Genomic DNA, 24,568 nt, shown 5'->3' with positions numbered 1-24,568 from the left:
ATCTGCAACAGCCAACAAGATATCATCATCATTGTCTTTAGGTTCTGGACTACTTTCATCTGAGATGTCATTTTCATCTTTGTCATCGGATTCAATGTCAACTTCGTCTTCTCCGTCGTTAAGCTGGAAAGTGGGAACAGGAATGGCCACATCCGGATCGGTAGTTGGTTTCGAATGGCCGGATTGAATCGAGAGTGCCTTCAAACCTGCTTTAACTACCAAAGCCAACTTATGGCAATAGCACCTAGCGTGAATTTGGCCGCTGTCCCAATGAACAGGCCGGTCAGCAGCCAAAAACATACTCTCCATCTCCGAAGCCATCGTGAAGTTATTAGACCCAGAGTCAGTCGTCTGACCTAGAACGTAATTATGAGCATTATGATTAGCTACATCATCAACAGAAGTGTAAAGGTGAATAAGAACTGGACTTATCTTTTCGTGTAGATTGTGTCAAATGAGATATCGTGCGACAGGACGCGCCAATAAAATTCCGTAGTGGTTCCAAGATACCATCTTGAGGGTCAATAAGGATTTGCAGTACTTAAAATCTGAATTGATGTAACACGCGATCAATGCGATGAACGCATATTGGTTACCTCTCATAGTCCATACGTCATGGACCAACCATATGCGACTGGAGTTGGCCTATAGAAGAGAAAGTTAGCCAAATCAATGAGGACTGAATGGAAAATACAAAAAAAAACGAGAAGCTGACCTTTAAATCCAGTAATAACTTGGAGTGAAGAGCCTTATAGAACTTTTTTGCAGTTTGGGCGGCCCACGTGGGTGATCTCATGTCTGCTGATGGATTAGCCAGCTTGAACGCACTTCGGAGCATGACGTCAGAAAATCTACGCCATGCAAGAGCATGTTGTAGTACCCAAATGACAAGGATTATGTTGAGCATCTCAATGGTGAAAGGTGTTCGGTTGAGGAAAGATTGCATGACCCTTCCGCTTGACGTCTTTGACTTGTTTGCCTTTTGGATTTGTTGATAAGTAGGAGGAAGGATCATACCAGATTTGATGGCATTCTGGCGGCCAGAGCATGGTTGACGAGCCTTATCGCCATCTCGATGGGCGTAAAGGTTGTCGTTCAATTTGATGCCGCGGGTGTAGTATTTGCCACACCAGTTGCACGGATAGTGGCGTTTGAAGGGTCCTGTCTATGTATACATTTCGATGTTAGTCGTGGAGTGAAAAGGTTCATGAAAGAAACACTACAATGAAAACCTACCTCGTTACCTTTGTGTTTTGGGACACCGAAATACTTGAGAAGCTCAACAACATCTCCCTTTTTGCCTGGCCGTTTCTCACTCTTGTCTTCTCCAGAAGAGTCCTGGTCAATATTGATCACATCAGGGATGTCTTGTACTTGAGCCACCTAAAAAGTCCCAGTCAAATAGAAGTAGGTCAGCAAGGAGATAATTAAACTCATTGAGTAATGAATGACCTTAGAGGGAATAAGGACTTACTGCTTTCTTAGGAGCACGCTTGTGTTTCTTACTGACATTCTGATTAGTACTACTAGGAATCTGATCACGAGGTCTTTTCTGAGAGACTGGTCTACTGGAAACAGTCGAGTCGTTTGTAGGGCTAGGTGTAGGGGTTGGCTGAGGTGAAGGGGTTCCAGTAATAGAATCTCTGGTGATCCTACGTCGAGAATCAGGACCAGTCAGGACAAAACCAGGAGAAACTTGTTGTTGTTGCGGAGATCGTATTTGTAGTGAGCGAGCAGGGGTGGATGATGGAACTGGAAGAGTGGAACCCGAAGTCATGATGATAATCGATGATTTTGATGATTTAAGGAAATAGAAAGAGATAGAACGGTCAAAGATAATGATAGGAAAGGGGTAGTAAAAGTCCAGAAAGGTGGGAAACGAGTCGGACTATGGAAGGAAAGAAGTTGATCAAGGTTCGTGAGTGCGCTTTTGTGAAAACTTCATTAAATCTCACTTACGGTCGTCATCCTGCATTGGCCAATCGAATATCTTTCCTAAAAGAGAATCAAGATGGTCGATTTGGGTGGTGGCTGAAATGGTGCGAGATGAATCGTCCAACAAGGGATAAGGGATGACACTGGTTGGGGTATACAGTATGTATAGTGTACAGTACATATGCATACCCCAACTGGGACCCAGGGTTCCTGCTGGGGTCCCGTCAATGAGGCAGTGGCGGGTCGGACCCCTGTAAAAACTGGGCCTCGGCGCAGTTTCACCCCAGTGCGCCTCCAGGGGACTGGGTGCGCGGCGGGACCCCCGCGCCATCGCTGCGCTTCCCCAGTTTACAATGGCGGGGTTTGCGCGTTGGTATGAGTGCCTTGTTCAGAACTGCTGATGCCAACAAACAACTTTCTGTCAGTGTCTATGTCTTTTCCCACAGTGCATATGGCAAAGTTGAAGGTTGTGTGGTCACCCTTGATGAACATTTCAAGATTTTCTTCAAAGTGGTTGGCAATAACCCCAGTCAAGAAGCTGGGTTTAATGTATCATTGGAACATCCCGCAAAAGCAGCCCAACAGGAGGCTGATGTAAATATTTCTCTTACTTTTTCTTGTTTTACCTTTGGCTAACTGTCTGGTTCCTTTCTGTTAGGAGTGATCTTTAGTTCAGGTGGTCTTGACAGCCATCAACATAGTCAAGGAAGGGCAACCCGCTGACCATGACAAGCATGCATGTTCCAATCCTGTCCCCAGACACAAAATGGTCCTGGACAAGTTTGTCTGCCACCACAAGATAAAGGTCAGCAGCACTGCCAAAGGTTATTGTGTTGTCAACGGCAAGGACAACTTGTTGATTACAAACTTATCATTTTATCATATGATTGTTTTGGGCTAAAGTATTGGTATGTTTCTTCTATCTTTGTTTCATTTGTTCTTTCTTATGAATTACACATTTTCAAGATGTTAATTATTTGGTTTACTTTGGTCCAGGTCATTGGCACAGCCAGAGTCACTCAGGAAATTCCCCCAAAGAAGACCCCTGGGTTCAAGTGGCAAAGTATCAAGCACTGCCTCACTCATACTACCCCTTTATTCACTGCAAAGCAAGCCAAGATGGCCACCTCCGCTACCATGGTGCCCCTAACTGACTGGGGTACGCCAAGATATCTGCAGGGCATGCATTTGGTCACTGCCAGCATTAAAGCAGTTACCAGATGAGAATATAGGTCCTAGGGACCATATTCCCATTCTGCTACTGTTAAACAGCTCCATGGATATTTCCAGAGTAGCCAATGTGATATATGTAGTCAATAGCCATGTTCAAACCTAACCCGGTTGCACACAAACCCAGTACACCTGGTCAATTTTTGGCTGAAAACTGTCCAAAACTGTCAATAGATACACAAAGTTCCTACCAAAAACACAACTAGGTGTACCAGGTTTTTGTTCCAAGTGGTTTAGGTTTCAACACAGCTAATCTTTTGATATGTGTGTGTCTAAATCTGTGCAAAGTTACAGAATGTATTACTTGTGATTTGCTTATCTATATGAGCAGATAACTGAGCAGACCTGTATGTATCTGATAGCTAAGTATTTAGTCAGATGTTTGCACACATGTAGCATATGCTTTGTGACTCATATGTGCAATGCAAGATGATTTGAAGACCCAACATACTTTAAATAATGGTCCCAGCCTAGTTTCCACCAACCTATCTAATGCTGGCAGTGGGTGGTCAAACTCAAAGACGCCAGACAACTCACAGCCCCCAGCTACTGTTAACTGGCCTGTGGTCACTGGCCTGGTCACTGGCAGGCCAGAGACTACCAGAGAAACCTGCTCAGAAGGGATGTATAATACCAATCAGTAAGATTATAATATCAACAGAACAAGAGCATAATCATAAAAGTGAACAATAATAACCTGAGGGAAGACTGGTGAGTAACTGGTAGAGATCACAATCCCAGTGACTGATGGAGAGAAAGATAAACCTTCTCAGAAGTGATGTAATAGAAATCAGTAAGGAAAATAGAAAAGGGGACAAAAGTTACAAGAGCCAATCTCTTTATATGTCAACAACATCACAAGAAGATGGTCACAGCATCCACATTGATTTAATTACTAACAAGATAGCATCATTTTATAAGATGAGTAATGAATAAGTAAGGATCAACTAAGAGATTAGAACACCAAAGAAACCTCACTGCCAGCATAGATGCCTTGGGTTGAGAAATCCAAGGCATCATCGGAGGCAAATCCTTGGACAGACCTTGTCCAAGGTTTTTGCCCGAGGTATTTTTCTGCCCTGAGAATTACCTCGGATCAAAACCTCGGGAAGCTTCTAGCCGAGGTTTTGCATCCAAGGAGACCTTGGATTACAAAATCCGAGGTAAATATGTTGGTGGTGCCTATACACATCATACTTCAATTTGTATCACCACCACCAACATACATATTTATCCAAGGTATCCTTGATTGCCAAGCCTTGGACAGAATCTTCCAGAGGTTTTGATCCAAGGTAATTCTCAGTGCCAAAGAATCCCTTGGATGGAAACCTCGGAAAAGGTCTGTCCAAGGATTTGCCTCCAATGATGCCTCAGATCTCTCAACCCAAGATATTGGCAGTGCTCCCATTGATCCTGTAAAAGATGTTGCATTGTAGATGTTACTTGTTCTCACTTCACATTGTTTTGCCTGCGAGCCAATGGTGCTCTTTGTCAATTGAACAGTGCCATTGTTTATGTTATGTAGCTCAGTCTTAGGCTTGAAACATAAATCTTAGTCTTTTTTGCTCTGGTATCATTTACAAGTACAGGTAAATAACACAATAAATTGTTGAGATGAAAAGGATAGACATTTGTTTTGAGACAATTCAAATACCTTCACTTGAGATTCAGACAACACTTCTATCTCTTCTGAGCACAACCACAACTGTTGATGTTATGGTGATCTTCAATAGCTGTAGGTACGAATAGCTTGTATGGTAGATAATGATTTTTGGCAGTGATAAAGATAAATAATATAGAGTGTTTAGAATTGTAACAAAGGAAAAGAATTGAAAGTGAAATGATAAAAGGACCCTTCAAAATAAAACAAAGTGTAAAATTGAAGTAGAGATCATACAAATTTCAAAGTGAGAAGAGAGACAGAAATATAATCGGATGAGCTTCGAGAAAATCTGTAAAATCAGTAATACACAGAAACAAGAGAATTTGTATACAAAAATGGTTAACAGTTTATTCAATCTTTTCACTACTCTAACAACAGATTGAAGCTGGTCAGAAGATCTATCTGAGTAAATTAGTGAAACAAGATGAAATTTTGAAGTATGAAATCTATCCTTTAACTGGTGATAAAGTGTATAACAATGACCATTGAGAAAGTGGTCTCAAAGGACCACTTAACCTCCCTTCTCCCAAATACTGTTCTCTGAATGAATGAGCAGTAGCAATTAAGAAGAGGATGGTCCATAGTTTTCCTCCTCCAACCTGTTTTGGTATGTAAGGTATAATCTCTGGTTCAAGCAGTACGCCAAGAGGTTGAAGCATGAAAAAGATAGCAGAACCAGGTAATGAGGTGAATGTATGAGGATTAGAGTGTGGGGGTTGAGCCAGCACTAACACTACTGTGGATTATATCAAAAAATGTTCAACTTGAGTAAATCTCAAAAAACTGTATTTGAAATGAAAAGTTTGAACTCAACAATATTCATGTATCACAGCGGATGCAAGATAGATACCCATCAATCCAGCTAGCCTTTGAAGTTTTGTAGTACCACCTAATTTCTTTGTAATCCAAACCAAAGGTTTCCCACCAGTCACAACAAAAGTTCTCTTGCACATTGTATGCCAAGATTGAGCCCAGAATACAGCAACAGAGCTAGCACTTTGTGGTGAATGAAATAAAGGTGGTAGGTATGATGGATTAAATAAATCAAGTATTTCTACTGGAAATTGAAAAAAACTCATAACCTTGTATAATGCCGTACAGAGCAGTGTGAAAAGTGTAAAACGACAATCCATACCGCAAGCTAACCATACACCAAAGCTGAATGAATAAATGGATTCTGCGAGGATCCACAATCCGGGGAACACAGGAACTCCGATCGATAAAAGAGCTGAAGTTGGTGTTTTCAATGGTGAATCACGGGTCAAAATGATGAAGACAATCGCGATGTTCATAGGAACGATGTTTTTAAGTAGCCGTTTGACTAGATATGTGGTACTATGGGTATTAGCCACAGCAGCTGGTCCCCATGTGAAGTTCAACCCACGCATGCTTTCGACGAAAGAAAGGAATTTCATTAGTTGATTGCATGAAAATGATAAAGTTCAAAGGAATACTGACGATGTGAATTGGAGAATTGTCCAGGTGATCAACTTAAAAGCACTACAAGGCTCATCCTCTTGTTTCTTTTTGAAGATCTCGTCCTCTTTGACTTTCTCCCATCCTTGTACTCCATCAATAGTTTTGAGGGGTCTCTTGTAATACGCGCCGGAGGCGAATCCCCACTCCAGGCTCTTCACAGCCGGAATAATTCCCATTGCTGCCATTCCCATGTTTTTCTGCGCGCTTGATTCGAGTGGAGTTATACAATATCGAAAGGGAAGAGTGAGTGACCACATCACGTTGATAGGTGTTAGACTGATTCGAATCAATCGAGCAAGATTTGAATGAGCAAAAGTCGGGTGAAGTAATGCACACTGCCACAGCACTAGGACGTATGGAAAAAATGCTTGAAACACGATTGGTTTACATTGTGAAGGCAATCCTTCTTGGAAGGTCACGTGTGAGAAGCTCTCGGATAGGAAGGTATTTGAGGTGTTCATAGATGATGACATGGTCTCGGTGAGGCTATAAGGGGCTAGATGATATTTGCGATTGATACGCGGTGGAGTTACATGAGCTGCACATTTATACCTTGAAACACTACCGTGATTGGACTACTCATAGAGCTGGGGACACTGACAAAACGAGGCGCCGGCAGGGGACATGGAGTTTGAAAATTTCAACCAACAAGGGGATGCCCAGCTTCCTAATACTATTGGTGTACCTGGCGAGTCATTCTGAATAGATTTACATAAATGGAATCTAATGCGGCCTCATGTGTTCATTAACCATCCGGAAGGAGCTGGACTGTACAAACAACGAGGTGGATGCGATAATCATACCTGCTTGAAGCATGGGCCCTCTCGGCCTCACCGACCAGTCACCCTCAAGGTTCCGAAAGCGGATCCATGGAAGTGCCAACGGAAGTGGGGATCCGAGAATGTGCCGACGTATGTGTTGAGGTTGAATGACAGCGTTTATATATCATTATCAGCCTGCAGAACTCAGACGCCTTCCATCACTTGAACTGCCCCACACTTGAAACGTTCTCAGGTAGACTTATAGATGGCAAAGTAAGGTTTGTAGGCTCTAGCCATGAACCAACAAGTAGTGATTTCAACGAACAAAGGCGCAAATGTACACAAAGACCAAGCAACTGCACGGTGATTTTTGATTGCCAGAGAAGACGCGGGCAAGCCAATGGTGGAGCAAGGTCACAAGGTGCGGCTTCTCAAAGTTCAGCAGGCAGTAAGTTCTAGTGTGAAGAGGCAGGCTGGCAAACCTTTGGGGGGTGTATCAAAGAGAAGAGCATCTTTGCAGGTCAGAGTTTCTGGGCTGATTTATCACTTGCACGTACATGAACCTCAGGCTCTGACACATACAGTCGTTTTCAAAAAGCTTGCCGCTAATTCACCGCCAAATTGCTCGAGTTTTGCGGGCAAATTTCGGGAAGCTTTTTGAAAACGACTGTATTAAAACTTATTTCTCTTCAGTAACCTCCCCATTTTTCCACGTCAACAACACGTTTTGTGAACCCCAACAAAACCGTGATGATTGACATGCGGCTTTTTCAGTCCGGATTGAGTTGACCATATTACACACCCCAGCTTGCAAGGCATTTGTCACTGCTTGTGCCGAGCGCCTTGCTGGATTTTCACTCAAATTGTCTTGGGCATAGCTCAGGAAGCCTTGCATTGGATCCCCTGTGATGGTGTTTTGTCGAGCTAGAAGATAATCTTGCGGCCTGAATGCACTTTGATGATTTGCATTAGTTTGTGTAGCTGTATTGGTTCCGAGTGTATGTTAGTCGGATGACATGAAATGTCACCGCTATTCACTATGCACTATGGAGATATTATTTGATATAAAATAAGCTAGCCACAATTCCAAGAGACAATTCAGCTCCTCAGAGTGTGAAAGAGGTCTCATCTTATGTTGTGCAAAACCAACTCACTGTTTTATTATAATGATTCTTGAGGTAGTCAAGATTTACTTCAAGGAATTTGTTGATTGACAAGCAGTGGTTTTCACACTCATTTGATGGGATCAGGAGTGAATTCTTGAATGAATTTGAAGTTTGATTTCTTTTCTTTACATATTGCATATTCAATAATTCAGAAATTGATGTAATATTTTGTTCCATATATCATTTACTAATTATATGACATGTGTAGTGTTTACGTTGTTGTTGTTCTTGTTATGTTTTCCATTTCTGTATCATCATTACTAACCTAAGTACCAATACACCACAGGGGACTTTGAGTCAGAAACTTGCAAGACTGTGATCCCAGAATGGTCAGGTCCATAGAGCGCCATTGAGCCTGACCTCAGCAGCCCGCGGGCCAGCATCACACAGGCCAACTACGGTCCGCCAGCGCAGACCGCCTGATGGAGGAGCTTGACCATCAGACATAGTGGACGACCTGCACCGGCCCTGGGCAGAAACCTGAGTGATTCCCCCAAGCCAGTTTTTGATTTTTGCACAAGTCAACGATTTGCAATCACCACGTGAGGAGCACCACCACCACTCCCTCAATGTAAGTACAAATTCTCACTTTCCACTCAGAACACACTTTGAATTGGTACTGACATAATTGTTCTTCAGATATGTCATTGCACCCGCAACGTCATGGCCCAACAAGATACCAATGCAATGTGTGCAAAGGTGGACACAGCATGAAGACAATTTATCCTCATGCGTCTTCCAAGTCCCATCTGGACACAGTACAAGCTTACATCGCACAACATGAGGCGGATCAGGCTCACCGTCAGCAACTCGGAAACGCTAGACAACAATCAACCTTGCCAATGTTGGACAATCTCAACCACTTCTTCGATTTCTCTCGAGACCCCTTGGATAACACTGATCCACCTTCCCCTCCTCTGTCACCCCTGACCCTGCTCTGTGGTCTTGAACTTGATAATGCCAACCCATTTGACCTTGGCTGGGGTCACGACAATGCCAATTCTGGAGGCTCAGACAGCAGAATGGGATATGACAGGCTGCATGCAGCCTTTGAAGCACTTGCCAATGAAGATGACAATGACAACGAGAAGCTGGATGAAGCAGCCCTTGAAGAAGATATTGCAAATGTCAGGGTTGAAGACGCCAACGAGTGGTATCCGTTCAAAAAAATCGAGGTCAGAGCCACCCATTTTATGCCCATACCCTGCCCCAAAACACTGACATTTTGATGATCGCAGCATGTCACAGTGTTGTTGATGATTGGATCAACTTGTAATCTTCTCTCACACACCCAATACCAGCAAATACAATCGATCCTACACATTCTTGGAATCAACCTTCCGGATTGGAGTACCTTGAGGGTGGTGGTCAAATATGTCAAGAAAAATTTGGGGCTAGTTATTCGGGAACACACCAGCCCTTGTGGCAACCCACTCTTTGGGTTGGACATCAAGGTCATCATCATGAATGTGGGTCAAAGTAATGACCTTATGACTGAAATGTGGTATGATCAAGTTCTGATGGTAACTTTGCAGGAGCTAGCAAACCCCTCGGTCAGCCCTCATATGGTGTATGTACCAGAACTCACTATCAATGGCGCTACAAACCGGTTATTGCAGTGTAAGAAGTGGCGTGAGCTCTATTCTCCTCAACTACAGGTCCAGATGATCACCAAAAACCAATGTCACTACTACATATACAAGCCGGTGCAACTTTGAACACAGAAGCTCGTGGTCCCAGTGTTCTTCTACCAGCAAGACCAATGCCTAATGGCAAAGTGTCTCCCAGCTTGGGTCATTCCGGATCCACATCAACCACAACTTTTCAAGATCCTCATCCCCGAAGAACCGGCATTTGACTCCGAAAGCATGATCATGATCAAGTGCACCGACATCCGTAAAAGCCTGGCGGAGATTGAGCTTGCAAGAGGAGTTTGGCTAGAACTATGTGGAGATTACATGTATTGTCAGTACACCGGTTCATAAATATTTTGTCACTTTGGCAATTTGAACTGACCTCACAATTTCCTACAGATCCCAATGATCTGACTCACCCATTGCACACCGTTGAGAATAGCTGGAGAGCCAAGGCTGGAGGTAAAGTTATCCGGCATGTGCCTCTATCCTTATACTCAGATGACACGCCGGGTAACATGTTGAAAAAATGGAATAAGCACATGTGTGTTTACTTTACATTGGCTGGATTACTGCCGGCATTATCAAATCAGGAATATAATGTACATTTCCTTGCAACTTCCAACTGTGCAAGCGCACTGGAATTATTCAACCATATTGTTGACCACATAAAGTAAGTCTTACTACAAATGTTTCATGATAAACGTGTGCATTAATCCTTTGCTCTCAACTGACAGTGAACACGGTCAAAATGGTTTTGTCGCTTATGACCAGACACTTGGCAAAGAGGTGTTGGTAATCCCTGTGCCACTGTGCCACCTTGGGGACTCTCCCATGCATGCTGAATTAACAAACACCCTCGATCCCACAAACACATTGACCCCATGTCGCATGTGTGATTTGTCAGCTTCCAAAATGGCTGAAAAAGAGACTGAGGAATTTGTGCGCGCCTTCATGGGCCTCAACGCACATGGTCATAAGGTATGATTCACTAATCATTATCCTTATCTGCATATTGCTGACGCTTTGGTGCAGTGTCTACCCCAGTCCCGCAATTGGGATCTCACCAGGCAGCAAACCAAGTTTCTATGGGAGACCGGCCAAAAGCGCCACCAGAAAACTTGTGTGGAAACATTAACCCGCGATTTCGGTGTTATAGACACCCTCAACAAATACTTTGGCAAGACCATCAATGTTGCTCATGAGAGTCTTCCGCCAGCTGAGTTCAACAAATTGTGTCAGGAGTTGAATGAGAAATACGGGGAACATTTATTCAATCCTTTTTTGAGGCTCAATGGTATGTTCATTAGATTGTAGCACATTACTAGAAAACTGACTTCTTTGACAATCATGCCAGGCTTTGATGGTCATGCCGATACACTGGTGGAGGTACTCCATATTGTGTTGTTGGGCAATGAAAAGTATTTATTTCGTGATTGCATGAAGGAAATTGGCAACACAAAACCAGGGTCAAAATTGTACAACAATATCTCCGGAAAATGGCGATCAGTCAATACCAAAGGCTTGAAGGTGCCGCCAATACAGCCAAATGTGTTTATCTTGTATTATCAAAGCATGGTGGGTAAGGAATTCCGCATGGTTTTGCAGATGATACCTTTTGTTTTATTTGAACATATCACGGAAGACAAGAGGGAAATGTGGATATCACTATGCTGCCTCAGCTCATACATATTCCAGACCGATATCCCCGACATGAAGAAGTACCTTGCAGAGTTAGATATCCACATCAGTAGGTTCCTCAGCAAACTCTTCTCCCTCAACGCGCGTTGGGTGAACAAACCCAAATTCCATATGCTGGTTCACCTGCAAGATTCAATCTGAAGGTTTGGCCCGGCATCACTTTTTGCAACCGAAAAGTTCAAATCTTTCAACGGTGTAGTGCAACACACCTCAACACACTCTAATGGTCACAGACCAGGTCAAGATATCGCAAATAGTTTCAACACTTGCCTGATGTTGAGATTGTTAGTATCTGGGTGCTCTTTTTTTGATCACAACCTAGAAACTCAAGTCTTTGGGCCAAATTGCAAACCTTGTTGCAATCGATTCTGGAACTCTACCAGGTCATGGGGCTGGATTCTTTGCTAGGCAGACAGGACGCCGTGTCCATTGGGGGTAAGTGTCTTATCTATTCCACAAAAAGACTGGAGCCTTGCTGATAGGAATTGGGTAGCCATGAGTGACCCTCAAACACCTCCTCCAGCCTTGTTGTCCACTTCTCCGCATTTTCAGGTGCTGAAAGGATTCCAATTGGTCACTTTGTAAAAAGGTCAAAAGGTCAAAAGTAAAAATTTTGTGTGGGTGATTACCACCCACCCTTGTTGTCAATACGTTTGACAGGCATTTCGCTCATATATACCTTGCAAACTGACACACAGCTGAAGGAGTCAGCTGAGATTGCGAGGGTGGAATCAATATGGCAACCCAAAGGCCTGGCAGATTCCAAAATGGTTTTGGTTCTCAAACTTTGCAAACTAGGCCAACATCTGGTGTTTTATGGGATGTGTGAGGTTCTCGTCACGCAAGAGATCTTTTGGAACAGTGTGAACATGAGTTTCTCTGATTTTTAAATCCAGTTACCAAACTGTAATTAACGTGTGGTTGTTTATGACATTTCCATGTGTAGGACGTTCAGTGTATGTTGAACGTCCAGCACAATTGTCATGATTCAGTGTGCACAGTGCGTAAGAACCACATCAAGTGGATTGAACGGCGAGCATCTTTGACTTTGGTGTGGGCAATCCAGCACAAGGACACCAATTCTTTTGTTATCAATGGTGCCGCCCAATACTTGAGCAAATTGCACCGTGAGACAACCAGTCTGGAATTTCCCCAAGTGAACCCAGACAAATGGGCTTGTGGGATTGGATGTGGTCTGAGGTTCTGGAAAAACAAACTTTGAAATGGAAGGAGGAGCGGTCCCGCGGATACAGATTCTCAGTTTGGGTAGGCCAGGCCAGGAGGAGGATTTGGTCAGGCGACCATGTCCAATTTGTGTCACATTATTGCTCTTGATTTATTTGTTAGATAATCCTAATCAACTTGTCAATCACAGCTATTTTACAAGGGCCACTTAGAACTTTGACAAACAAAGTATTTTGAAATAAACACCAGGGGTTTCTTTATGACAAGCTGATCAGTTTGCTAATGCATTTGCTACACTTCATTAACTCAGGTTGGCATGATCAGTGCCCTTTCATAAGAAGGTAACAATAGAAAATCTCCCCATGGAGCACATTTTGAACACATATGGCGTAAGGTATCTGCCAACTTGACAATTTCTCCTGAGTCATATAATCACAAAATAGAAAGATGTCCCAATTGGTTACATATTTGGACTTAAGTATTGGAACCACCACATCACACTGCTCTTCATCCAACCCGGCAAAAGCAAGATAATCCCACATGGATGCTTTGCCAATCAGACACTAGAGGGTCAAGTAATCAATATCACTTGGATATCCTTGCAATGGTTCATTGTAATCTAAATTGGAAATGCTGACATCAGACTCTGAGGACATAATGAAATCCAAACTAACTTTGACTTACGTAAAGGTTCCAACACAGGTTCCATTGGGTCATCGTCGTCTGAAGGTTCCATCACGTCATCCTTGTCTCCTGGTTCAACCTTGACTTCCACACTGGTCTCTGCGGGCCCGGCGGGTCCAGTGATGGGAGTGTTATTGCCAGTGACACCCAGCGCAAATTGGGCTTCTAGGGGCTCCCTGTCAGCATCACAAGGGGATAATTGTGAGTCAATGTCCTATATACACAGACAGCAATGAAAAACATACTAACTTATCCAATTTTCCCTTGCTACTCCTGACCACCTCATCATGCCAATCTGTCGCTGCTTGGAATTTCTCCTCCTGGGTGCACACACGTCTTCTTGCGGGTAAGACGTGTTTGGTCAACATAGGTGTAAAATCAGAGAGGGGTTTGGGGGTAGGAGACGCAAGTGTGAGGAGGGGTGTGAACACTGAATGATCCACCTGCACCTGCTTTGGCAGGGGCATTGAAAGCGCCCATACTGAAACAACCCTAACAGCATGACAACAGGCACCTGAGTTAGGTCTGTTTCAGAATCAGTGCGCGGTCAAAACTTCAGAAATTTGTTTTTGCCAGGGGACCACAACAACAAAGCTCAACACAACTTGTTCTGGGCAAGCTGACACGCCTCTTTACTGTGTGCACAAATCCCGCTTCAACAGCACTCTTGCTGATCATGAACATGGATAACAGTTTCAGTGAGGGTTTTCCCCTCTTTGTTTACCTATCCCTTCTCACTCACTCACTCACCCTTGATATGTCTGTTGCAAATAATTTTTTCAAGACACCATTTGGAGGCTCTCAGGGCGCGCCTGACACTTTCTCTTCTGGAGGTGGATCTCTAATGGGGTTGAATAATCACGGCTCACTCATGAATAACATGGGTGAGATTGATTTCACATGGTACTCCTTATTCCACTGCTCATTTTTCACTTGCCAGGTTCTGGGTTTGAAGGTCCACCGCGAGAAGCCAATGGTGCTTTTACACCCGGTCGCTCTTTCAGCCTGGGGGGACCTGCAATGAACAATCCAACCCATGGGCAATCTCCAATTGCCTCGCGATCCAGAAACAATCGCTCGGTTTCACCGCGTGCAAGACTATTGCAAGGTTCCTCGATGTGTTCTAACCACCGCACCTCCCTCCTTTGCAGACCAGTCGAGTAGGTGCTACTGGACCGACAAATCCATTCAAAAATCCCAATGACTCAAGCGCAAGCCAACCCAATCTTGGTGTCTACGCATGTCCCATTGTGACCCAAACACTCAAGAACTTTGAAGCCTTGTCCTTGCAGGCCGGATTAGATCCCGTGTCACATGTTCTAGCTATGAAACAGGCTGAGGTTAGTTTGTATTCTTATAACTTCCACTGACCACAAAGACCGGTTGATGTTTTTGTTGCTTCTGATTCTCAAGGTCTTTGGTGAGAACAACCGTCACTTGGGCCAAGCAATCATGCATGGTCAAATCATGATGGAGGTGACCAAGCTCCAGTCACAGGTAGCCAGTTTGGCTGAGCAACTTGCTACGGTCACTCAGATTGTCAAAGATTTGGCCTCAGCCCCCGCTTCTAACACAATTGAGCCAAACACCACCAATCACTCAGATGGTGAGGGTCAGTGGGATGCTAGTCCACAACTCCTGGTACGTACCCTCATTCTTTCGCGCACTTAAGTGGATAATTAACCCACTTATATCACCCAGGATGTGATGAACCTGCTGGCCCTTAAGCTGATGGCCTCACCCCAGTTGAGCGCGTACACCACAATCAAGAACCAAGCTGAGGGAGCACTCCCAAATTCATTGTTCAATGTAATTAAAGCAAGCTCTCAGCTCACATGCTGATTTCACCTCATGTTGATAACTCGGGCCTAATCTGTAGCTCACAATAGGAAGGCAACCGGCTGGCTTCCTTGAAAGACACCTTTCAGCTGTGCATCAAGGTGTCAAGGAGGCATCTGCCGCCAAAAGGTACTACAGTGCGATCAAAGAGGTCGCCAAGCACACCAGGGAAAAGGTTCACGTTGTGGTAAGTATCAAGCTGTGTGGTATCTTTGAATCCCTTGGTTAACAATCTAATGTGTTTGAACAATTATTGGAAGGTATCCATGATTCCAAGACTGGCGAGGAGGTTGAATTCACGGTACTAACCATCAGGTCCATGGTTCAAAAAGTAAGTTTTCTTTGATGCTTTTATCACAGACATGAGGCTCACTGGTACTGCGTTGTAGGTTTCGGTTCGATGTGGTACTGTGGGTTCCAACCCACACGTTGACGTAGTGTGGGCAGCCACCGATTCACTCACGCGAGCTCAAATTGCTTACCTTGTAAGTCCTGAAGTCTCACTCACCATTGCATAATGTCTGTCTTACCGCAATCCATGTATTCTGTCCTTTGATGAACTGCAGCGTTGTGAAGCCGCGCGGGTTCTGATCACAGGCGGAAAAGGGAGCCAGTCAATATGGGCTTGTGTTGACAGGAAATTATCCAGTATGCATTTGAGGAACAATGAAGCCTACGCAATTGCGTAAGTAAATTCTCTGAATATACACATTGGACTATCAATTGCTAACATATCTTTGAATGGTAGTTTTATCAACTTATATTTGAAGAAGATTGCCAGTATTTTGATGGTGTTACTTTCTTTCAAGACCCCAAAGAAAAAAAGGTTAATCTGGATTTACCATTGGAGGAGGACGTCTTGGACTGTGTGGCACACAACACCTCTCTCCCTCAAGGTGCACCAAACACCTTCAACATGGGATAGGTACTGTCAGCCCTGAGTACATATACATGTACCCAAAACTAACTTGCAATAAAGAATTATCATATACAAACCTAATTACATATACATACGGCCAATAGACAGTATGTAACATGTAATAAAACACATAAAAATATTAATTACATATACATCTACACTTAAAACCACATGTAGTATGTTATAAAACATCGTTAACACCTCATAACTCAGTGTCAAGAGTCAAAATGCTTTGGTTTCAAATGCTTATACTACATAATATACTTAGTGTGTATATGTAATTAAGCATAATTAATAATGATCATAACAATCATTAACAACAAACCCTAAACCAATGTTGTGATACAAACAAATACCACTACAGTTAGGTTTAGAGAGGAGAGTATATAATCCCCTCCTCTCTCAGCATTCAAGAAAATCCCCCAAGCAATTTATTACACACATCTTTTAAAGAACCCTTTAAAGTTCAATTGAAGTACATAATCAAAAGTCTTATAATAATAAGACTAGTGATTCACTTCATATCTTTAAAGCAGCTTCCTGACTAAAAGATAAAGTAATCTCTTTCTTCCCCTTTCTGGATCCTCTACTTTCCCTAAGTAGAACATTTCTAGGTTAGTGACCTTCCAATTAACTTCAAGGTTAGTTACCTCTTGAACAACTACAGGTTAGTGACCTATATCAACTCACAGGTTGGTGTACCTTCTGAACAACCGTAGGTTAGTGACCTATATCAACTCTCAGGTTGGTGTACCTTCTGAATAACCATAAGTTGGTGACTTTGTAACAACCAGACTAGTGACCTTCACCTCACTCTTTAATCTGTTACTTTAAAGATTAAAGGAGGGCCTTGGATCCAGCCTTCGTACTTTATAATAATTATTAATTATAAATCAAACCTCCTTTCAAGAAGTCATCTAACTGTAGTCTGTCTGGACTTATCCAAACAGACTATCAGTCTCTTTTACTTTCTTTCTTTTCTTTATTTCATTTTGTAAATACTACACATTTGAAATAAAGAATCAAATTTCATTACTACACTACCCATTTTCCAACTTTAGTGAGCATAGAGCACTCTCAAAGAGTACCCAACCCTCACAGGTACGGATGCGCAAGTTACTGCAAAATGAGACTTTAACGCTTTATGAAGAACTACTAGTACAAATGTCATTGCAAACAAAAATATGTGAAGAAAAAGAATAGCTACGGAAGTTTACGAAAGCCCTATATATTGAAATGAAAATAGATCCTGTTGTTACCTCCTGAAATCCCCTCTCATTGTCATTGAAATATAATCTCAAGTTGACCTGCATCTTGCCGTGTGATTGTCCCATTGTGTGTCAGTCCAACCTGCTTTGCCCTGTTTTCCCAATGTGGTGATCAATTTAAGGGATCAATCAAAAAATTCATTATTAGTAGTTTACCAGTTTACTAGAAAAGTTTAGCAGGTAAGAAAAATTCAAAATGGAGGTTTTTGGATCAATTGAAGCTCTTATAGGCTTATGTATTGGTCATTGGGTTAACATTACATCATTTTATTTCACATTACTTATTAATATCATTAGAGTTCATTTGCAAATTTATTACAAAAAGAAAGAAAGAAAAACATAAGAAAAATTTGAAAATATAGGTATACAGGTTGGAAAATGGTTTTTAGGGTATTAATAATAAAGTTATGGGTATTATGAGGTTAGAATATGAAAGAAAAACATTATATTATACTGTAACAATTTTAATCTTGAAGTTTGATAAGAAGAAACAGAAGTTATTAGAGAAAACGTAATTTTTTGAAGTTGGTAAACAAGAGGTATACGTGTAGATTGCATATGTAATGGTGGTTATAGTGAAATTTAAGGTTGCCAAGAGGATTTTCCGGGATTTTTAAGGTTATAGAGGATGATTTCATATTGCATGAGCAAGAAAAAGAGAGTAGCAGCTGTGAAAAGTGAAGAAAATGGGTAAATTTTGTCAAAAATGAAGGTTTTCAGCTCATTACATATGTCAAATGACGTCAGATTAGGTTGATAGATAGCTCATTCAACGCACGAGGGTGGATTACATAATGAACAGACTTTGAATCAATAGTAGCAGAGGTGTATGTAAAAGGTTATAAGGCAAATAAGAAATTGGTGTGAATCTCGAATTTATATTCATAAGTCAACATGTAATACTAAAAACCTTAACTTCACAACTCAATATCTTACTCATCACTCATCAGAAATAGGTCATATGGGAGTGATAAATGATCAGTAACACAAGGGCTACAAGATGCACTTTAGTAATCAAAAATTGGACCTCATCTGAAAAAATTTGTAATCTCAAAATTTGCTTTTCAGCTAGTTTACAAGGAAAATATCACCTGGCTTCATCATAAGAAATTATTGCGTCACTTATCACTTTTAGCTGTGAAAATTACATCATTTATTAGTAACAAAATCATTACATTGCGTCATCATAGGGGTTTTCAGGGATTTTTGGGCGTATTTGATTGGTTTTTGAGGCTCTTGACCACTGTAAAAGTTGGAGTACATTGTTGTATATACTTTGAGATGGTTTTGGGACTTTTGGTCCCCTTTTTTCTTTATCATTTACACAGTTATTATTTTGTTTATCATCATAAACTTATTTTAATAGTACCTGGTCACTTAAATACGCCCTTTATTATAGCTATAAAGAGAAATTTACTTTAGGATTGCAGTCAAAAAGACTTATTGGGAATAATATCATAAAGATATTGCTCATTTTTTTCAGTTATCATTTGGTAATAACACTATAGCAGTGTTGACAGTAATAAAAATTGTGCTTTTGAAGTTAAAATATGTGTGAAAGTTATATTCCTCTGGTGCCTTATCTGTACTCAATACAACAGCGCCTTTTCCTGATTGTGTTGTTTTAGAAGAGCAGTCTCAGACGACTTCTACTAGTCATTATATTAGTAGATTATCCTCTTCCAGCTCTGTATAACCCTTGTTGGGTTATAAGTTCTACATCGTGAGCAAGCAATTTGCATGGCCCTGCCTGAGCGACCCAAGTGGATCTGCCCGGGCTGGGTGGTGGATCATGCCCGCAAAAACTTGGGGCCTCCTGGTCTGCGAACCGTCCGCAGGCCGTTTGATGGCGCCTACAAGGCGCCACTTGGATGCCTGCTGCCCAGCAGGCGCAAGCTCAGTGGGCGGTCTGTAGGCCGCCCATCAATGCAGAGGCGTAGACTGCCTGCAGGCCGCCCTTTGTGACGGCCTACAAACCGTCACGGCCCTTCCGGCGTGTATCATTGTTATTAATGTCAATGAATAAGTTTTCTGTCCTCATCCACAATATTCATCACTCTTCTTGGATGAAGGCGAGTTAATCTATTTGTGGGATTTGATAGTTCAACAATCAAGGTTCTGTTCCTGAACACTATCAATCCCTGGTATGAAAGGTATGTTTTGGATTGATGTTTTTCATTATTCATATCTCGTGTTCCATTTTTCTATTTTGTTGTGATGGAGTTGAAACTGATCAAAGATATTCATAACTCTTCTTGGATGAAGGTGAGTTAATCTATTTGTGGGATTTGATAGTTCAATCAAGGTTCTGTTTCTGAACACTATGAATCCCTGCTCTGACAAATTTGTAACATGCATGGGCCAACTTCTCAGGTAAGTCTTCTTCTAGAAGTAGCACAATACAAGGGATATGTCTCGAGTAATGAGATAGCAAGGTTGAAATCACTTCACTATGCACAGCTATATGACAGGTCCTCAGTAGTGATGTGGTGTACCACTATTTTAAGGAAACAATACACACCACTATTTGCAGACACCTGCTATTTATTGTATGTAGTGGTGTGTGTTAGTCACCAACACTCTCTGTGATATTGTATCACTAGCACTATAATAGTGCACATGTTTTTTGAATATGAAAAAAGAAATTCATCAAAAGGCATGTAGTGCACTACGTAGAAAACGTGTACAAAGAACCATTAAACTTGAGTTATGGATTACTTGAGCCGGTCAAGGAAAAGAAGAGAGATTGAAAATGAACAAAGTTTCAAAGAGAGTTGTGAAGCAAGGGGAAAGGAGTGAGGTGAGAAAAGAATAAGATAAGATAGCCAAGCTTTTTATTAGAGAAAGTTGTTAACTTGAAGCATAAGATAAGTTGAATGAGGAACAAGTTTATAGGGAAATGCCAAAGAAACAAGATGTAGGAATATTGACAATGAAGTATTACTTCATTTTTTTCCATATACACAACCAATTCAAAGGCCTCAGAAAATGCTCCGGGAACATTGAGACCTGCCTTCATCCCTTTGTACAATGAAGTAAGTTCTTCAAAGGTTGCACTTTCCAATGCCTTTTGATCAAACCCGCAGACATTGGCTGCTCCAGAAAACACCCTCTCACACAAGTACAGGTGGTTGCAGAACAGCACAGGAAATCCTGAGCTATCTCTGCAAGAACAGGAAAAGAACATGAGTTGTCCTACATCACACAAAGTAGTGAGAAACCATAGTATTGATAAGAAGAATGAAAGAAAAACTTATCTTCCACCATGAATGCATCAAGCCACCAATCAGCCCTCCATTTCATGACTAACATCATTGTCAGGAGAAGGCATTGAAGCAAACACATTGTACTTGTTGTCTGTAACAGTGGCATATTGCTGATTGGATACCTTCAGAATGACAGGATGAGATGAAGTAAAAGAAAATTAAGATGAAAGATAAGAAATTGATCATAAATAAACTGGATAATGGTTGAAATTAGAAAGTACATTTGTTGGAGGGGGATTGAGTGATATGTAAAGTATTTTTGTTGGGAGGATGCTGTTTAAATCCATTGTTTTGATAATCAATCTAGATTTATAAGTCACAATCAATGCTCAGCAAGGGAATTAAAGCATGTTATTTCATACTTTTCAGTTGAAACTCACTTTTTTGATCATGATTTTGATGGGGTGCACTGGTAGGGTAGATGTGGTGGGGGAAAGCCAATGAAAGAAGGTCACAAGGTAGACAAGTGGGGCAAAGTAGTACAGAGGTGAATTTAAGTATGTGTATACCTTGTGTCCTAAAGAAAAGATAAAGAAGGGTCCTGAAAAAGAGCAGGACTTTTGATTATTTGGGTGCAGAGCCCAATGGAATTTCAATAAATTATATATCAGTGCACACTACAGTACACTATGTGGACCACTATATGTGTGGACACACTACCAAAACTTGTGAGTGTAGTGGACATACCACTACAGAAATTTTGGACTTTTGTATAGGGCTGTGCATCAACCACTATCACAAAAACTAACTTTTCAAAGTGTAGTGCCACAGCACTTTCACAACACTACCACTATCCATTGTGTAGTGATTTTGACCTTGGAGATAGTCACGTAAGGCCCTGCCCCATGACTGCCCAACACTTCCACATGTTCATGAGACACCCTATGTCTTCAGCACTGGTAGAGTTGCATGCCTTTACCACAGTGCTAAATCCCGCAGATGCAATAAAGTCAAACAAGTTCAATTGCATAATTTGGGTGGAAGACTTTTGGTATGCATCTTGACAGGTTATGCAATTCTGTTGTCACTTTTGGCAGTAAAAAGTATCATGATTCAACATTTTTTCTATGCATTATCACAGTTTATGCAGCTGCGCGGGTATGCATTTGCACGGCTTTGACTGTAGCAATTTGTAGTGTGTGTGGTCAGTCTGTTGCCTGGCATCTTCCAAAACCGAGTTTGAAAATTACTCATCATCGGGTCTACCCAGGGCCAGGCAAATCCCCGGGTGCGGCGCGAGCCTCCAGGGTCGGGTCACAGCCCCATTGTGAATTGTGAATTTGTGAATTTTGAATTTCTAAAAACGAATTCAACCCTTTGAAGTTTTAACTCTTCACTTCTTCAATCAGAATACTAACTCACTTTATCATCAGCTTCCTCAAAACCCAACTAGAAACAATAATCTCAACATCTTCAAATCAAATCCCAAATCAATCAATCAAATCATAAGTCAATCAGATCGATCAATCAAATCAATCAAAAATGGGAGACCCAATCATAGTACTAGACCATTATTATTTATCCATCACATTCTTAATCACATTAACCATTCAATCTATCTCATTTATGATTTCATATGTTTTACAATTCGATAAGATTACTGATTTCTCAGGTGGCATGAATTTCTTTATACTATCTTTGATAACTTTTCTGTTTAGTCAAAGTTTTGATCTTAGTCGGAATTGGATCGTTAGTTTTTCTACTATGCTTTGGTCGATTAGATTAGCTGGGTTTTTGTTATTTAGGTATGTGTATCGAATCTTATTTTCTAATTTGATCATTCGGTTTTGTTTATTCGAATTCGATTTACTTACTTTTTTGCAATGTTTTGTTTTTGGGTTTTAGGGTATTGAAAAGAGGTCAAGATAATCGATTCGATGAGATGAGAAGTCAATTTTTCAAATTCGCAGGGTTTTGGACTTTTCAATTATGTTGGGTTTGGTTGGTTTCATGGCCAATAATCATCTTAAATTCACCTTCGGTTTCTAAAAACCATCAAGGCATCAAATCATTCGGTACTGCATCCGATATCATTGGTTTAATTTTTTGGTCGATTGGTTTGATAATTGAAAGTTTGGCCGATGTGGAAAAATTTAAATGGAAAGAGAATCAAAAATCAAATGGTCAAGACGGATTTCCGGTTTGTAGGAATGGGACTTGGAAATGGAGCAGACATCCTGTTTGTCTTCAATATCTTTTTCTCGCGTTTTCTTCTTTCAAATTATATTATGCTTATTCTCTTTGATAATTTTTTCCTTAGAACTACTTTGGAGAAATCTTGTTATGGTGGGGAATTTGGTTGATGGTAAGGATCATATCACTCCTCAAACCCTCAAACTCTCAAACTCACAATCTTATTAATCATTTTTTTTTCGATTTGTAGACTATCGAATCAGCTCATAACGAAGGGATATCAAAAACTGCATCTAATTTCATCTACGCTTCAATCATCTCACCTATCTTTATCACTCTTTTATTAATGTTTGTTTCAGGTTTACCAACAGCAGAAAGACCGGTTCAAGAAAAAGTTTATATAAAATCATATCAAAATCAGATTAATTCAACCGAAAATCATCCATCGAATGTATCATTAAATCAACCTAAATCAAATCATCTTACTTCTACTTCTAATCAAGATCAAGATCATAGTTGGGATCAATTTAAAGAGTATTTAGATTCTACTAGTATCTTATTTCCGATTCCTAATTCGGTTTATGTTAGGTTACCTAGGTTTGTTAAGGTTTGGGTATTGTTTGATTGGCCGATTTATAGGTTTAATGAAGCTCGAGAAGGTCAAGATTTGATCAAATCGTTTCATGCTTCGCATTCTTAGAAAATCATTTTTCTTACTTCATTTCAGTAGGACTGTGATTGTCCTTTTTGGCTTTGATTTCTTTCGATTTTTCTGTATACCTTTTAAAATGAACATTTTGTATCAGGATTTGATTTTTTCTTTTTGCTTCTTTCATCGTTTATCTTTTCTTTATATAATCTGTTTAAGTCATTGAAGGTTTTTCTTCAACTTGAATATACGTAGATGGATTAAATCATTATTTATTTTATCTTTATACTCATCTCATTATCATTAATCTGATTTCATAAAATAATCATGTAAGATTCAAATTTTAAATTATTTTTTTGTCTTAATACAACACAAAAGATTTCTGTAGCATTTGGATTAAGATCAGAGGCTTTTATTGTAACTTACATGCAGGGCCTATATTCATATTTTTATGGAAAAGAACTTTCTGAAGAAATAATTCTAAAAAGAATGTTTCAGATGGTAGTATGTATCTCCAAGAGTCAATTTTGAATGTTGTTGTCCAAGGACCACTTTGGGTGATGAAAGATGAGAGGTTGTGTAGGTGTGCACAGGCTCTGCTAAGGCTTGTGCACCCTTCTACGGGAAAGATTAGCAAAGATTGAAAGTTGTTAGATGCTTCTGTGGCTATTTCAAAGGGCTATTCAAAGGTTGAGGGCAGCTTTGCTGGACTTGTAGTTCCATCTGCTCTCTTGAGTGGCTCAGCCTAAGCTACACATAGTAGGAGTTTTACAGTGTGTAGCTCTAGTGGTATTCAACTTTTTGGATAGTTATTTCAGAACCCTTCCTACTGTATCTCACATGATGGAGGGGAGTAAAAGTGCTTACACTTGATTTTTTGCCCTAAATCCTTCTTCCTGGCTTCCCTTCACTCTTTCTCGGATTGTTATAATGTTTATTAGAATTATTCTTGTGTTGGGTTGATTTCTTGTAAGAGTTCAATAAATGATCTTCCTTTTGATGAGAAGGTCTGATTCATCTTCATTTCTGCTAGTGAAGAAATCAATTCTGGATTTT

At 40.9% G+C, this 24,568-nt stretch overlaps 5 protein-coding genes across 5 annotated transcripts; 3 read left to right on the top strand and 2 right to left on the bottom strand.

Annotated features, from left to right (window-relative positions):
• Positions 1–5,274: 5,274 nt before the first annotated feature.
• On the bottom strand, positions 5,275–6,780 carry MELLADRAFT_109590 (uncharacterized protein; the record flags this gene model as incomplete). The annotated part of the gene is made up of 3 exons (XM_007413505.1): positions 5,275–5,564; positions 5,643–6,217; positions 6,287–6,780. 3 exons carry the CDS (start codon positions 6,778–6,780, stop codon positions 5,275–5,277), a joined length of 1,359 nt encoding a protein of 452 aa, XP_007413567.1.
• A 341-nt stretch (positions 6,781–7,121) lies between these two features.
• Positions 7,122–7,946, top strand: MELLADRAFT_109589 (uncharacterized protein; the record flags this gene model as incomplete). Its single annotated transcript, XM_007413534.1, has 3 exons — positions 7,122–7,218; positions 7,322–7,516; positions 7,843–7,946. The coding sequence occupies 3 exons, from the start codon at positions 7,122–7,124 to the stop codon at positions 7,944–7,946; spliced, it is 396 nt and encodes a 131-aa protein (XP_007413596.1).
• A 5,114-nt stretch (positions 7,947–13,060) lies between these two features.
• On the bottom strand, positions 13,061–13,905 carry MELLADRAFT_109588 (uncharacterized protein; the record flags this gene model as incomplete). Its single annotated transcript, XM_007413504.1, has 3 exons — positions 13,061–13,173; positions 13,439–13,652; positions 13,684–13,905. 3 exons carry the CDS (start codon positions 13,903–13,905, stop codon positions 13,061–13,063), a joined length of 549 nt encoding a protein of 182 aa, XP_007413566.1.
• A 290-nt stretch (positions 13,906–14,195) lies between these two features.
• On the top strand, positions 14,196–16,066 carry MELLADRAFT_90446 (uncharacterized protein; the record flags this gene model as incomplete). Its single annotated transcript, XM_007413535.1, has 10 exons — positions 14,196–14,322; positions 14,379–14,546; positions 14,600–14,778; positions 14,852–15,079; positions 15,140–15,247; positions 15,318–15,464; positions 15,555–15,608; positions 15,667–15,762; positions 15,844–15,962; positions 16,048–16,066. 10 exons carry the CDS (start codon positions 14,196–14,198, stop codon positions 16,064–16,066), a joined length of 1,245 nt encoding a protein of 414 aa, XP_007413597.1.
• A 6,146-nt stretch (positions 16,067–22,212) lies between these two features.
• MELLADRAFT_90445 (uncharacterized protein) lies at positions 22,213–23,563 on the top strand (the record flags this gene model as incomplete). Its single annotated transcript, XM_007413536.1, has 4 exons — positions 22,213–22,475; positions 22,576–22,909; positions 22,991–23,035; positions 23,114–23,563. 4 exons carry the CDS (start codon positions 22,213–22,215, stop codon positions 23,561–23,563), a joined length of 1,092 nt encoding a protein of 363 aa, XP_007413598.1.
• Between the last annotated feature and the right edge of the window lie 1,005 nt (positions 23,564–24,568).

Source organism: Melampsora larici-populina, assembly GCF_000204055.1.
Source record: "Melampsora larici-populina 98AG31 unplaced genomic scaffold MELLAscaffold_37, whole genome shotgun sequence".
Lineage (NCBI taxonomy): Eukaryota > Fungi > Basidiomycota > Pucciniomycetes > Pucciniales > Melampsoraceae > Melampsora > Melampsora laricis-populina.
This window is presented reverse-complemented; position numbering and strand designations above follow the sequence as displayed.